Source organism: Lolium rigidum, chromosome 3, assembly GCF_022539505.1.
Source record: "Lolium rigidum isolate FL_2022 chromosome 3, APGP_CSIRO_Lrig_0.1, whole genome shotgun sequence".
NCBI classification, from domain to species: Eukaryota; Viridiplantae; Streptophyta; class Magnoliopsida; order Poales; family Poaceae; genus Lolium; species Lolium rigidum.
In genome coordinates this window covers 155,237,782-155,254,326 of record NC_061510.1, presented here as the reverse complement: position 1 = coordinate 155,254,326, position 16,545 = coordinate 155,237,782, and the positions used below count along the sequence as shown (strand labels likewise).

Here is a 16,545-nt window from a genome sequence, read left to right as displayed (position 1 = left end):
AAATTATATATTAAGTATGTACCTTGGAGTCTGCAAGTATATGCCATATACACGTACACCAAGCTTTGATTTTATGCGAACGCGGTAAGATGCATACGCTCACAAATACATATATAAACTCACCCTGTATGAACGCACACATCAACTGCTCATGTGCGAAAAGTACACCCAGAGAGGCTAGATCAATAACGCAACACCAACTACTCATGTGCGAAAGGTACACCCGGAGAGGCTAGATCGATCAATATCCATGGCCCTCTCTCTGCTCGATGTCCTCAGTGCATTATTTTCCTTCCACACGTTTGCCATCTATAAAGTGCTACTATGTATATTGAGTATACGCACAAAGAATATGACGAGATACCAGATATATACAACAGATTACTTATGGTTTATCATGGAAAAGAAACAACCTTGTTCCTTGGAAAAAGAAAATCGCCGATATTATTGTTGTGGCGAGTCTAAGGTATGTATGTATCTTGAATCTTGAGTGTGACGAGTCTAAGGTACTGATAAATATGGTACAGTCTAAACAAACGCTTGATTCGCTAAAACTTGCCTATGTGTGCGTAACAGCTGATGGAGAAAAAACAAGCATGCCTACTTAATTACGTACGTACATGATGGTGCTAGCTAACTTAATATTGCTTTGCTGCTAGCTAGCACGCTCCACACAGAAATGTATATATGCATGTAATTTCACACCGACGAGTGACCGGGGTACGTAGTGATGAGTAGTATATGGAGTGAGGAACTAAAATATGAGGGTGTCGCCTTCGACGTCGTTGAGCCACCCGTATTTGTCCATGTAGGGGTTGGCGGTGCTCTCCGGCGGGTAGTCGGCGATGCAGTCGGCCCACGCGCCCTTGTCGGTCATGTCGCCCTTCACCTCCCACATGCAGCTGTTGCACTTGAACCCGGAGCCGAAGGTGACCATGAGCACCCTGTCGCCTCTCCTCAGCCTCCCCTTGGCCTCCATGTACGACAGCACGTACCACAGGCTGCTCGCCGACGTGTTCCCCCACCGGTGCAGCGTCATCCGCGCCGCCTCCACGTCGCCGTCGTCCAGCCCCAGGCTCCGCTTCACCGCCTCGATCACCGCCGTGCCGCCCGGGTGGAGGCAGAAGTGGTCCACGCCCGTCTTGAAGTTGATCTTGGGGCCGCCCTCGCCGCCCTTGCGCTGCTGCTTGCTGCCGCGTCGCAGGATCTTCTTCCACATGAGCTGCGCGGAGAACCGCGCGAGCTCGGACACGGGGAGGATCAGCGGCGCCAGGGTCCGGAGGTTCACGGAGAAGGCCCGGACGGCGGCCTTGGGCAGGTTCTTGCTCAGGGAGATCCCCACGCGCCCTTCCTCGTCCTCCCGCTGCTGGGCGCACAGGTGCGCGTCGTCGTTGGCGGCGATGTTGGAGCGCACCAGGCAGCTCAGCTCCATCTTGGCCCGGCCCCGGTGCGCCGGGTCGTTGGTCAGCAGAACCGCCGACCCGCCGCAGCGGAACAGGCAGTTGGCCAGCATCATGGACTTGTCGATCCCGGAGTACCAGTTGGGCGCGATGGACTCCGTCGAGACCACCAGCGCCGTCGCGTTCCGCCGTGTCCGCAGTGCGTTGCGCGCCAGGTCCAGCGACACCAGGCCGGCGCTGCACCCCATCCCCGACAGGTTGTACGCGGCCACGTCCTCGCGCATGCCGTAGCGGTGCACGATCCGAGCGGCGAGGGACGGCGCCGGGCAGAACATGGACACGTTGACGACGAGGACGTCCACGTCGCGGGGCTCGAAGCCGCTCTTGGCGAAGAGGCCGGCGACGGTGGCGTCGAGGAAGGCGTCCATCTCGTCCACCGCGTCCTGGTGGGTGGGCGCGTCCTCCCGCTGCTCCAGGATGTTAAGCGGGCAGTAGGTCTCCTCGCCGATGCCGGAGCGGATGATGACGCGGAGGAGGAAGCGGTACTCGGACAGGCCCAGGCGCGAGTTACGCTGGACCACGTCGCCGGCGACCTCTGTGTTCACTTTGCGGTCGTCCGACGGTTTGTGGCAGACGTAGTCCAGGAGGTAGCACCGCGACTGCCGTCGACGGGCCAAGGAGGTCCAAGCCAGGTAGGCCACCGCGTGCGCAAGGAGGAGCACTGTGAGCAGGAGAAGCAGCTCCATGTTGATCGACCGATCTTGCTAGTTGATCTCCTGGCAACGGATCAGAGCTAGCAGGTTAGCTGGCTGTATGTTTGACGGGAAGGGTGTGTGTGTGTGTGTGGTTCCGGGGTGCAGTGGCAGTGCGTATATATAGGCGCCCGTGGTCAAGTGGAACGCGGGGAAGAAAAGGAAAGGAAAGGTGGCGAGCGCAAACCATTACTCTACTTTTGGGCTGTGCTCGATGAACCAGGACGACATGGCCTGGAGAGACGGCCTGTGCCATGCAAGACAATTTAATTGGGTTCACATGCATGTTTAATTTAACTGGGTCCGCTGAATGTTGCAGGACAGCTCTAGTTTGCCCAATGGCACTAGTCCAGTGATTTTATTTCCATTTCAAGTTGCTCCTTTTTTTGTGTATGTCCAGCAACACAATTTAATTGGGTCAGAATTGGTGTTGACAACTCCATTTGAATTGTCTTCAATCTAGAAGGAGATGTGTCTTGTTCAACTTTCATTGGTTTTTTTATTATTTTGCTTCTGCATCACATGTCTTCATCCGATTTAACTTTCCTTTTAATACCCTTCTTCCTTAAAATTAGATACATAACTTTTCTATTAATACCCTTCTTTCTTAAAATTAGATACATATTTAAACTTAAACTTTCAAAACTAGACAATCGGCACACATATCCAGAAGAAAGTGGTTTCATTATATGCAGGGTTTAGTAATATGTTGTCTTATAAAGTAATGGCAGAAGTCGAGAATTCTTTTTTGTTAAAAGTGTGTTGACTTTCTTTTTTAAATCAGCCGACCTTTGTAGGTTGCTCTCCAGTTGCATTTAAAAATATGCAACCTCTATTAAGGTGTAATTCTATTAATTTTAAAATTTCACTTGTATGTTATATTTTAATTATGTTTAATTTTATTTGTATTTTTCGAAAATCAATTCATTTTATTTTTGCTAATTTGCACTTTCAGTCAACATTTGTTGCACTCCTAAAATGTGCTCCCTTTGTAATATGGAACTTTATTCATTTATCTTTATTGGTAGTTTTCTTAGGTTGAGTAGTAGGTTTTAGAAACCTAATCGGCATGTGACTCTCAAGCTCCAAAAAATACCAACTCTTAGGCAACACACTAGAGTGAATTCTTTGTACAGCGTTTGTGGTTTGCTTGTAGTATGTATTTTTCTCGTACTACGATATATATGTTGTCTCTATCTAAAAGATAAGATGTGAAATTTATCCCTTCAATTTTATAATAAATACCTTAATCATTTACTATATAACACAAGTTGTGTCCCCAAACCAAATCCCAAGGAATTGCAAGCTACAATTCCACTCGGGATGTCTTGAGGTAATGAAATTTCAAAAGAAGTGCAAGGAGGGAGAAGCGAAGATAAATAAGGAGAGAGACATGAGAAGAAGAAGAAAGGAGTGGAGTGAGAGAAGAGAGATGATGAGAGAGATAAAATAAAACAGCATCACGACAAAAGGAGCCGTGGGAGAGACAAGAGATCGATGATGAGAGAGAGAGATATGACTACCTTGTAACATCCCAGGATTAGAGACTAGAAATAGAAAGGAAACAAATGTGTGCATTGCAATCATACATAGAAAACATGGGAAAGCGCAATTTTGATTAAAACTTGTTGAAGTGATTGAAGTTTCACTTAAGTCGATGGAACTTAAGTAGATCATCATGTTGAGTGCGATAAACTTCAAGAGGGCCTTTGCTAAAAAATTATGTTAGATAAAGGTGATTTGATCTATGGGCTATGACAAATGGGGTTAGAACTAAAACAACAACACATTATTTAAGGATCAAATACTAGATCTGCAAAGTTATTCCTTATAAAAACTTATGGATAAAATTATGTACACAAATTAAGAAAAATAAGAAGAAATATAATAGCCAAATCTGACCAATCTTTTCCATGTCTTTATCAAATATTTATCCTTACCATGATCCTCATGTATTCATTAAAATAAAGTCTTGAACGCATGACAAGGGACTCAACACAAGTATTACCATCAAGTTTTCATCTATTCTAACCTTATCTATTCCAATCTATTCACATCACAAACCAGAAGGGAGAGATGCATTCTACCATTATCTATCTACCCTTATTTATTCCAACCTATTCAAGAGATATTGTCACCTAATTTTGAGTTAGAGCTTTAGGATATAACCCAGTTCACTCAAAAGTTGAAGAAGTTAACTCAATGTTAAAGGGGCCAGAAGAAGTAAGTGTTGTGAATCCCATAATGAGACTAGAAGCATCTATAGGAAGACTCATGATGTCTGCAAGGTTACAGATCGCGTATAACTAGTTTTCAAAATTAAGAGTATAAAATCCATGGTGGAACTGATTAGTAATAGTTTTATTGCCTCTTATTATCTTCACTCAAAAGTGCTTCAAGTTATCTTTAAATCCAAAGCAAGAATAAAAGTAATTGAAGTTGTGAACAAAGTAAAATAAAGTAAATGATACTATGTGAACAAATAGTAAAGTGGTCAAAACGCAATAGGAGTAAAGCGTTCTCGGGGAGTTGCGGATCAACCAATAGCCTATGTATGGTGATTAGGAATATCAATTTTTTCTTTTATATATGTATGTGTGTGGCTAGGTTCCTTATATGGATGCTCCCAGAAGCACCGTTTTACATCCCTCATGACCACTATATTATCCCATCACATGTCGGGCAGGTCCAGTAATTAAGGGTCTCCCCATGGCCATGGGCATATGTAATGTTATCCTCGTATATACATGATTGGCAGAGGAGGTGTTATCACCGGATTTTGGCCAAATCAGGAGATGGGCCGTAATTGAGATGGGCTTGGAGGATATACACGTGGAGCGTCTCTGAAGCGGCCTTGCACGAGAGTTTGGGCTAGATTGCCCGTGTATCTGTATATTATAGTAGATTGCATCTTAGTTTAGAATTAAGAGATAGAGTTTAGCTCGTACACGGTTAGGTGTATTCCAAAGATAGAAAGTCTACGGACTATAAATATGTACCTAGGGTTATTGAGAAAGGAGGACGACCACGTTCACAACAAACACAATCTAGGCGCATCGCCACCCCTTGTTTCGAGGGTTTCTTCCGGGTAAGCATCATGCTGCCTAGATCGCATCTTGCGATCTAGGCAGTATAGGTTTATTCGTTATCTGGTGTTGCTCGTACTGAAGCCTTGTTGATGGCGAGTAACACTACTTATCGTAGATGTTTTGGGGCTTGCATCGTTGTTATTCTGATATGCTTGCTTAGCTATGCTGCCCCTCGATGTCTAGCCGCCCTTACACCTATCTTAGGTGTAAGGGCGGCATCTTGCTTCATCTTTATTTAGTAGATTTGATCTCGTTATAGTTGATCCTTGTTCTGCAAGGATTAGTTTGATATCCGTATGGTTAGGCCTTGCAAACGGGTTGAACGATCAGGTAGTGCGCTAGGTATGGCTTACCGATCCTAGAAGGGATGTTCCGGGAATCGACTCTATGTTGGTTTTTAGGCCTCTTTTAGGGTTAGTTTTCCATCATCTTTCGTATCTGCTAGGCTCAACTACGTGTAGGATGTTCCGGTTATACGGTGAAAACCCTAAACTGTCGTAGATCGATTTAGCTTAATGTTAATGAAGCAGGATACCCATGTTATTGCAGGATCTAACATGAACCATGGGTCAATCGGCTCTTTGAGCCGATGAGCAGGGTAACCTGAGAGCCGATCGAGGCTCATTTAATGTTTACGTGTCTACCATGCAGGAAACTAATCGAAGCGATCCAACACCTCCCTGACCAGGTATAGGTCAGGTGGCACGCCCTTGCGACCGTCAGGACGTGTGCCAGAGCATTGCGGGCCGTCGCCCGAGGGACCAGGGCCCACCAGCCGTCCTGGGAGCCTCCCGGCTCTTCGTGTTGCTCGTCGCTGCTCGCCGGTGGGTTTTGGCAGGCAACATATTCTGGCACGCCCGGTGGGACAATCTGCAGCAACCACGTCAACATCTGCAGCTGAGATGTCGGACGAACCAGTCAAGTACGAAGATCTGCCTGAAGAGCACAAGAAGAAGTATGATGAGCTTAAGGCTCTCTTCGAAGCCGATCTCATCGGCTCTTTCGAAAAAACCCGTTCGCATGGCATTAGGTTCAAAGGATTCACACCCGAAGGCGTGCTCGATGGAGTAGATCTGTCTCTTCCTTCGGAGGAGCGCACCAGAGCCCTGCGCCAGGAAACCAATTATATGGTGGCTCATTCTCTACATCGTCATTCTGAGAGCCTGGTGAACGCTTTCGAGCGTGTTGCGCTTCGTGTGGTTCAGGAGATCATGAATAATCAGTATTCTCCGTCAGGACCTACCCTAGGGACTCACCAGGGAGAAATACCGTTCCACACCAGACCGCAACTGCCATTCACGCTTGCAGCTCCACAGCAACAAGGTTCACCGGCATACGTCGTCTACAAGGTTGGAGGTGATCCTGGCGATTACCAATTCTTGTATGAGCCGCCCAAAGAGATCCCACATGGATACGTGTGCACATACGTGCCGGACTGCAACAACTGGGCGCACACGAACCAGATTACAGCAGGAGGGATTGCTGCAGCAGGAGGGAGTTCTGGAGTAGACGCTGAGAAACAGGCGTGGCTAGCTAAATATGCCACCGGAACGAGCCATGAAAGCTCAGCCCCTGCAGCTCATACCATGGATCAAATCAGTGCAATCCTGAGAGATCAGTTTGGTATCCTGCCAAAGAGAAGAACAATCGGTTATTCCAAGCCGTATCCCAACGAATATGACCTGATCCCGCTGCCACCCAAGTATCGGCTCCCTGACTTCACAAAGTTCAGTGGATCAGAAGGGTCTAGCTCAATTGAGCATGTGAGCCGATATTTGGCACAGTTGGGCATGGTTTCAGCATCAGACCCGCTACGTGTAATGTTCTTTGCGCAATCTCTCACGGGTCCAGCTTTTGGGTGGTACACCTCGTTGCCACCAGATTCAGTTCGGACATGGAAGCAACTGGAAGAGCAGTTTCATGTACAATATCACTCAGAAGCTACCGAAGCTGGCATTGCCGATCTGACGCAGGTGCGGCAAAGGCGGGGAGAGACGGTGTCTGAGTACATTCAGCGTTTCAGACCTGTCAAGAACCGATGTTATTCGGTTCGTTTAACTGAGAAAGAAGCAGTCGAGCTGGCAGTGGCAGGCCTCACAGCACCGCTCAAGGATCTGACTTTCCAAGTGGACTACAATTCACTGGCGCATATGGTCCAGAAACTGACATTGTATGAGCAGCGCCACCCAGAATTGTACCAAGACAAGTTCAAGCGCCCGATAGGCCTGGTCGAGGCAGAAGAAGTTGAAGACCCTGCAGAAGATCCGGAAGTCGCCGTGGCTGAATGGGCTCGGGGGGCATTACCCGTGTCCTGCAAATGGGTAAAACAACCAGGGCCTTCGAAAGGGTTCGACTTTGATATAAGCAAAACTGAGCAGATTTTCGATTTGCTGCTGAAGGAAAAACAGCTGAAGTTACCCGAAGGCCATAAAATCCCTACGGTGCAAGAGTTGAACGGGAGACCATACTGCAAATGGCATCACACGTTCACCCACGTCACCAACGACTGCAAAGTGTTGCGTGGACAGATTCAAATGGCAATAAAACAAGGCCGATTGATCTTCGGTCAGTTTGCCACGAAAGTGGACATGCAACCGTTTCCTGGCGTCAACATGGTGGAGCTCAACCATTCCACTAAGCGTCAGCCGGGTTTCTCTTTCGATATCAACATGGCAGGGCCTGCAGACCGCCATGGTAAAGATAAAGAGGAGAGCAGCCACTCCCGTGGCAAGGATAAGAAGGAGGCCGATCCACGCGACCGGCCCCAATATGATAACAGACAGTACCTCACAGAGGAAGAAGTGAGAAGCGTGCGGTACCAACGACCACTCTCCGCGCATCTCCTTAACAAATATGAGTATCAGTATGACCGACGCCGGCGGTACGACGTGGATGACGACGGATATCGTCGGTCTGGTGCAGACAACAGAAAACATCGTCGATATGATAGAGACGATGAAGGATATGAACGCCGCACTAAAGGGAGATCAAGAGAGCAGGAAGACTTGGACAGACACTGGGATTGTCCTTTCTTTAAGCACTGCTGGGACTCAGGAATGAGCCGATTGCCCACAATCGACAACTGCCCAGAATGTAGACAGCAGAGGAAGGGCACAAGTGAGGTTTCAGTGTTCAAGCGTCTAGGGCCTCTCCCACCTCAGAGCAGACGAGCTGAGTCATCTCGAGATGAAGACTTCGAGGAGTCAGAAGATGAAGAAGAAGATAGGTACCACCGGCCAAGGTGGTGCCCTGATGGACTCAGTCATTCCCAGAAGCGTAGGGTTCAGCGGCTACGTAACTTGGAGGAAGCCGAAGCGCAGTACCTGTACACGTTGAGGAAAGCACGGCCCGATCTGGCCGTGAAAATTCAGCAGACTTTGGAGACGGAGGCGCGGCCACAGAAGAAAGAATGGCGCCCCAAGCAGACAAAAGCCGATGCAGAGGCATCGGCTGACACAAATATGGTGTTCATACTGCCGTCGGAGTTTCATGCTCCAAGAACTGAAGAAGTGCCAGTAGCACAGTTTGACTGCGGTCCATGGCCAGTTGTCTTTGAGAAGCCACGAGAGAGGAGCTATAGGCACTTGAAGGCCCTGTATCTAAGAGGTTATATCAATGGGCAGCCTGTCAACAAGATGTTGGTCGACACGGGAGCGAAAGTCAATATAATGCCATACTCCATGCTACGGCGTTTGGGACGCTCTAACGAAGATCTGATCAAGACCAACGTCACACTAAGCGATTTCAACGGCCAAGCATCAGAAGCACAAGGCGTTCTGAACGTAGATCTAACCATAGGCCGGAAAACCATCCCTACGTCGTTCTTCATCGTCGACAGCAAGAGCACCTACGCTGTCCTGCTAGGGAGGGATTGGATTCACGCTAACTGCTGCATTCCATCTACGATGCACCAATGCCTGATACAGTGGGATGGAGATGAAGTGGAGGTCGTTCATGCAGATGACTCGATCGAGATCTCACTAGCTGGCATGAACATTTGGGATGCAGACGATCAAGAGCCGATCTCTAGAATCAGTTTGGACGGCTGTGAGCGCATCGAAGCGTCAAAAAACGGGGTGAGGCTGGTCTTATCCACCGGCCTGACAGAGTAGCAAGACCAGGGGCAATGGACGTACGTGGCAAGGCCGATCCCTGCGATCGGCCCCAAAAAATAAAAAGCAATGATCTCATCTCAAGCATGTCACGTAGTCTTCATAGAGCACCAATAAGTTGTAAACCCTCATTGAGCAATGCAATGAAAAAGGAGGCCGATTCCAGCAATCGGCCCATATTATCCTCACCATATGTTTTGCCTGTGTTCAGCATCGATCTAGCAGGCGACGGAAAGCTAGGATATGGGTTTACATCAGCTGATGAGCTAGAAGATACTGACATTGGTCCTTGGGATAAGCCACGACCAACATTTATCAGCAAAAAATTAGATCCGCATCTGAGGAGCCTGATGATAGCTTTGTTGAAAGAATACCCAGATTGTTTTGCATGGGATTACACAGAGATGCCAGGATTAGACAGGAGCATGATTGAGCATCGGCTCCCTCTGAAGAAAGGATTTCGGTCGTTCCAGCAGCGAGCACGACAGATGAAGGCCGAAATTCTGGTAGAAGTCAAGAAAGAGATCGAGAAAATGCTGAACGCCGGATTCATCAGGCCATGCAGGTATGCTGAGTGGATTTCAAATGTCGTACCTGTAGAGAAAAAGGACGGCCGATGGCGCGTCGCCATAGATTTTCGGGATCTCAATAGAGCCACTCCAAAGGACGAGTACCCAATGCCGGTAGCAGAGACCTTGATCAATGCAGCTGCTGGTCATAAGGTCCTAAGTTTCATGGATGGCAATGCCGGCTACAACCAAATTTTCATGGCTCCAGAAGATATACACAAGACTGCATTCAGAGTACCAGGCTCGGTGGGCTTGTTTGAGTATGTAGTCATGACATTTGGGCTGAAAAATGCCGGCGCGACGTACCAAAGAGCCATGAATTACATCTTTCATGATCTGATCGGCAAATTGGTGGAGATTTACATTGATGACGTGGTGGTCAAGTCTGTTGCAGTGGAAGGACACTTGGAGGATTTGCGACACGTCCTGGACCGAACTAGAAAATTCGGACTAAGAATGAATCCAAAGAAGTGTGCTTTTGGTGTAACGGCCGGTCAATTCTTGGGTTTCTTGGTCCATGAACGCGGAATTGAGATCGGCCTAAAAAGCCAAGAGGCAGTGCGAACGATGAAGCCACCTACCACGAAGAAAGAACTCCAATGTCTCATCGGCAAAATCAACTTCGTCAGAAGATTCATCTCCAATCTATCAGGGCGAATCGAGCCATTCATGGGCTTGGTGAAAATTAAATCTGATGAGGAGTTTCGCTGGGGGGCAGAGCAACAGCAAGCATTTGATGAGATTAAGGAGTATCTAACGAAGCCACCTGTGTTGGTTCCGCCACAGCAAGACAGGCCATTCTACATTTACTTGTCAGTAGCTGACACCTCCATCGCCTTAGTGGTGGTGCAAGTTTATGATGGGCTGGAGAGAGTGGTTTTCTACCTCAGCAGAAGGATGTTGGATGCAGAAACAAGGTACCCTGAGATCGAGAAGTTGTGCCTCTGTTTGTTTTTCACCTGCACCAAGATTCAGCACATCTTGCTGTCAGCAGAGATTATCGTCATATGCAAATCGGATGTCATCAAGCATATGTTGTCGGCTCCTGTGTTGAAAGGCCGACTCGGTAAATGGATGTTTGCATTATCGGAATTTGATATCCGGTATCAACCTGCGAAAGCAGTCAAGGGACAGGCGTTGGCCGATCTTATTGCTGAACGAATAAACACTGATATAGCAGCACTGACTGTGCGTGCATGGGCCATGTTCTTCGACGGATCGGTCTGTGAGGATGGTTGCGGCATCGGCGTTCTACTCGTGTCGCCCCGGGGGGCAACATATTCCTTCTCCATCAGGTTACCTACCCCTTGCACCAACAACGTCGCTGAGTATGAAGCAATATGCAAGGGAATGGAGTTGCTATTGGAAGCCGGGGCAGAAGCAGTGGAACTTTTTGGAGACTCCAAATTGGTGATTTCCCAACTCACGGAGGAATACAAATGTGAGAGCGAGTCACTCTTCCCATTATGGATGCAATGCCGTGAGCTGATGGCACAGTTCAGGTATATAAATTTCAATTGGATCCCAAGGTCGCAGAATACCGAGGCGAAAGATCTCGCACAAATGGCATCAGGATACAAGGATGTAGCAGATGGAACCGATGTTCAGGTGCAGTTCATGGAACCAGACGACTGGAGAGCCGATATTTTCAATTACTTGAAAGATTCGGCTCGGGGGGCATCTAAACGGATAAGATACAAGGCCATGAAATACGTCCTGATTGGGGATGACATGTTTTACAGGACTTTAGAAGGGTTACTCCTCAAATGTTTGGGACCAGCCCAATCAAATCGGCTCTTACACGAGGTACACGAAGGCGCCTGTGGAACTCACCAATCGGCTCATAAGATGAAATGGCTGATCAGGCGATCAGGATTTTATTGGCCAACCATGCTTGAGGATTGTTTTAAGTACTATAAAGGGTGTCAAGCATGTCAGAAGTTTGGGAGTATTCAGATGGTACCTGCATCAGCGATGAATCCCATCATCAAACCTTGGCCATTTCGAGGTTGGGGCATGGATATGATCGGCAAAATTCATCCTCCATCGAGCAAAGGCCATGAGTGGGTTCTGGCCATTACAGATTATTTTACTAAGTGGGTGGAGGCCGTCCCTATGAAGTCAGTAGCATCGAAAGATGTCATCAGTTTCGTGAAGGAGCATGTCATTCATAGATTCGGGATTCCCCAGACTATCACGACCGATGGAGGTTCGGTTTTTGTTTCTCGCGAGTTTAGAAAGTTCTGCGAGGACATGAGAATTAAGCTGATCCGATCGTCTCCATACTATGCTCAAGCGAATGGGCAGGCTGAAGCGTCCAACAAGAGCCTTATCAAGCTGATTAAGAGAAAAATCGACGAACATCCTAGGCGTTGGCACGAGGTATTGTTAGAGGCTTTGTGGGCTTATCGCATGTCGTGTCATGGAGCAATAAAGACCTCGCCATACCATCTGGTCTACGGACAAGAAGCTGTGTTGCCCTGGGAAATCACGGCTGGTTCAAGATGGACTACGTTTCAGAATGATTTAACAACTGAAGAATATGCAGCCCTGATGAGTGACAGCATTGAGGATGTAACGGAACTCAGATTATGGTCGCTTGAGAAAACCAAGGAGAACAAAGCCAAGGTAGCTCGCGCATATAATAAGAAGGTGAGACCGAAGGAGTTCCACGTTGGTGATCTGGTATGGGAAGCTGTGTTGCCGTTGGGGACTAAGGATAAAGTGTATGGTAAATGGTCTCCAAATTGGCACGGACCGTACAAAGTCGACCAAGTTTTAAAGGGGAATGCATACATGCTCGAGCAGTTGGATGGTGTGAAGTTCCCAGTGGCCGTCAATGGCCAGCATCTCAAGAAGTATTTCCCAAGTATGTGGGATGATGGGCAGTAAAATATGGAGGCCGATGCACGAAATCGGCCAGTAATTGAGATGGGCTTAAACTAATGATTTCAGTTGGATGGTTTGAAGTTCCCAGTGGCCGTCAATGGCCAGCATCTCAAGAAGTATTTCCCAAGTATGTGGGATGATGGGCAGTAAAATATGGAGGCCGATGCACGAAATCGGCCAGTAAAAAGGGCAGTAAAATATGGAGGCCGATGCACGAAATCGGCCAGTAAATTTCTTTTTTCTCTTCCCAAGTATGGGGATGATGAACAGTGGAATATGGGGGCCGATGTGTGAAATCGGCCGATAAAAAGAAATATATGTGCAAAGCAATAGGATGCTAGGTACAGCCGATGCACAGACATCGACTTGAGAATAAAACAGCCGATGCGCAGCCATCGACTCTAGAGCTACAAAATATTATGAGCAGGTATCAAGTTATCATCTGAATTTTGGGAATGTCTGCTTGAACCTGTCTAATTTTGTTATCGGGTTAGCCTTATGGGCGTTTGATGGTGAAAGACCGATACGCTGCTATCGGTTCTTGGTGCGTTGACTTACTTTGACAATCGGAAGATTTGAAATTGGACAATTGGAAAATCAAATTGGAAGAACATTTTTCATTGATTCAAAGAGGAATTTTACAAGAAAGAGCCGATTGCTCTCAAAAGGATGAGCTACTGTCTAGTGCACTACTACTAGTCCCTAATCTACGGGCCGTCGCTGCCCTCGTCGTCGCCGTCTGCGCCACTATCGGCACTGCTGCCGGCGACCTCCTCGTCGCTGCTGTCGAAGCCGCCGGCAGGGGCTTCATCTTCCTCGTCGTCGTCGTCGTCATCGTCGTCCGACCCGGCGCGGAAGCGTTTTGCCGGCGGGTACTCCTCGGAGGTGGAGTCCTCCTCCGCTTCCTCGTCCTCCTCGTCGGAGGAGATGTCCGCCTCCCATGAGAAGAGGTCGTCGTCGCTCTCCGCCTCCAGTTCCCCGTCGACAAGGAACTGGAGGTCGTCCTCCCCGTCGGTTAGGGGCTCGTCGTCCTCCGACTCGAGGGAGGAGTCCCAATCCCTCGCGTCCCAATACTGGGGGGCGAGGGCCTCGTATATCGCCATCAGGTTGACCTCCGGCTCTAGCTCACTGGAGGAGGAGGATTGGAAAGAAAGGCCTGAGGAGACAGAGGAGGAAGAGGAATCCATGGCGGCCGAGATGGGTTTTTTGCCGATGGCTAGTGCGGAACAGGGGAATGAAGAAGCGAACTGCCTGGACGAGTTTAAATAAAGGGGATATAATGAAAGATGGTTCGATGCTGTGGCAGTTTCGAGGATGCGGTGCCAAAAACTGTCAAATCGTGCAGTGCAGAGAAGTTGAGAAGGCAAGGCATCATGATGAAAGGATACTGTGACGGTTCTGCTCTGCCACGACGTGACCCTACGAAGAAAAAACAGAGTGGTTTTGAAATTATCATTACCAAAACCAGGGGGGCATGTGTTATCACCGGATTTTGGCCAAATCAGGAGATGGGCCGTAATTGAGATGGGCTTGGAGGATATACACGTGGAGCGTCTCTGAAGCGGCCTTGCACGAGAGTTTGGGCTAGATTGCCCGTGTATACGTATATTATAGTAGATTGCATCTTAGTTTAGAATTAAGAGATAGAGTTTAGCTCGTACACGGTTAGGTGTATTCCAAAGATAGAAAGTCTACGGACTATAAATATGTACCTAGGGTTATTGAGAAAGGAGGACGACCACGTTCACAACAAACACAATCTAGGCGCATCGCCACCCCTTGTTTCGAGGGTTTCTTCCGGGTAAGCATCATGCTTCCAAGATCGCATCTTGCGATCTAGGCAGTATAGGTTTATTCGTTATCTGGTGTTGCTCGTACTGAAGCCTTGTTGATGGCGAGTAACACTACTTATCGTAGATGTTTTGGGGCTTGCATCGTTGTTATTCTGATATGCTTGCTTAGCTATGCTGCCCCTCGATGTCTAGCCGCCCTTACACCTATCTTAGGTGTAAGGGCGGCATCTTGCTTCATCTTTATTTAGTAGATTTGATCTGTTATAGTTGATCCTTGTTCTGCAAGGATTAGTTTGATATCCGTATGGTTAGGCCTTGCAAACGGGTTGAACGATCCGGTAGTGCGCTAGGTATGGCTTACCGATCCTAGAAGGGATGTTCCGGGAATCGACTCTATGTTGGTTTTTAGGCCTCTTTTAGGGTTAGTTTTCCATCATCTTTCGTATCCGCTAGGCTCAACTACGTGTAGGATGTTCCGGTTATACGGTGAAAACCCTAAACTGTCGTAGATCGATTTAGCTTAATGTTAATGAAGCAGGATACCCATGTTATTGCAGGATCTAACATGAACCATGGGTCAATCGGCTCTTTGAGCCGATGAGCAGGGTAACCCGAGAGCCGATCGAGGCTCATTTAATGTTTACGTGTCTACCATGCAGGAAACTAATCGAAGCGATCCAACACCTCCCTGACCAGGTATAGGTCAGGTGGCACGCCCTTGCGACCGTCAGGACGTGTGCCAGAGCATTGCGGGCCGTCGCCCGAGGGACCAGGGCCCACCAGCCGTCCTGGGAGCCTCCCGGCTCTTCGTGTTGCTCGTCGCTGCTCGCCGGTGGGTTTTGGATAGGTATTCTCCGTCTCTCCAAGAACAAATGGATCTACTCACATGGAGGAAAATAACATAATCATGAATCTATGGATGGAAAAAAGAAGATCGAAAGAATACAAATATAAATCACATTCAAGGTTAAGGATTGCAATGAGATGACCAATGGTGATGATGATGTTGATCACGATGATGAAGATCGATGCATTGGCCTTCAATGATCCAAGCATGGTGAGGATGGATCCCCTTCGATGAGTCCCCCCTCCGGATCCCTCCTCGAGGTCAGGTTTCGGTGTTTTCAGGTGGCGCTCTATGTCTCGCTTCTCAAATCCATCTTCGCGGGATGAATATATTTGACAAGGCGGTGGTACAGGCGGGTATTACCGTACCACATGTTGTTACCGTACCACATGTTGTTAAATCTCCTGTGAGCATTAAAGATGTTCATGTGGGTTATTGTTGGAAGATCTTTAATGCTCCAAATCATCATTATTTGGCCCTGATATGGTTCCTTGTGCCTTGGTTGCAAATCATCCTCAATATTTCCAAGATCATGTGAAACAAATAGAATAGGTGCGTGATTTAGGTGATGTAAAACATGTTGCTTGTTGCCCTCATCAACTCCCAATGAGTAGACTTATATAATCAAAAGGAGATAGTAAGTTCTCTTAGCCAAATAGAGGTTCTAAGAGAATAGGTAGTACGAGCTACGCATTGATTAACCATGCACCTTAACTTGCGAAGTGGAACCTAAGCATGTATGATCAAAGAAACTTCGTGGCCATATTATAAACCCTAAGAATAGCCGTGCTTATGCAAGTCGGTACAAATTAGTTAAGTGTTACACTTGTTGGATTTGGTGCCCTAGAGGCAAATAATAAAGATAATTTATTATTATATATCAATAGTTTATAATAAGTTTTATGTCATGCTATAACTTTATCAATCAGAAACATTGATACATGTGTGGTATGTAAACAAACCATGGTTCTTAGGAAACTTTATGCGAACTAGCTCATTCGTCAACAGATGATCGAGGTTTCCCGATCATGGACACACACGTTATTGACAATGGAGTCATATCATTGGGTGAAAGATATGAAGGAACTTCCCAA

General features: G+C 47.5%; 1 protein-coding gene across 1 annotated transcript; it reads right to left on the bottom strand.

Annotated features, from left to right (window-relative positions):
- Positions 1-421: 421 nt before the first annotated feature.
- LOC124702536 (3-ketoacyl-CoA synthase 12-like) lies at positions 422-2,228 on the bottom strand. The gene has a single exon (XM_047234683.1). It carries the CDS (start codon positions 2,144-2,146, stop codon positions 755-757), a length of 1,392 nt encoding a protein of 463 aa, XP_047090639.1. The 5' UTR covers positions 2,147-2,228; the 3' UTR covers positions 422-754.
- Positions 2,229-16,545: the final 14,317 nt, after the last annotated feature.

Bases quoted from the DNA above. Each gene is read 5' to 3' on its own strand.
- LOC124702536 (XM_047234683.1), bottom strand. From the start codon at position 2,146: ATGGAGCTGCTTCTCCTGCTCACAGTGCTCCTCCTTGCGCACGCGGTG.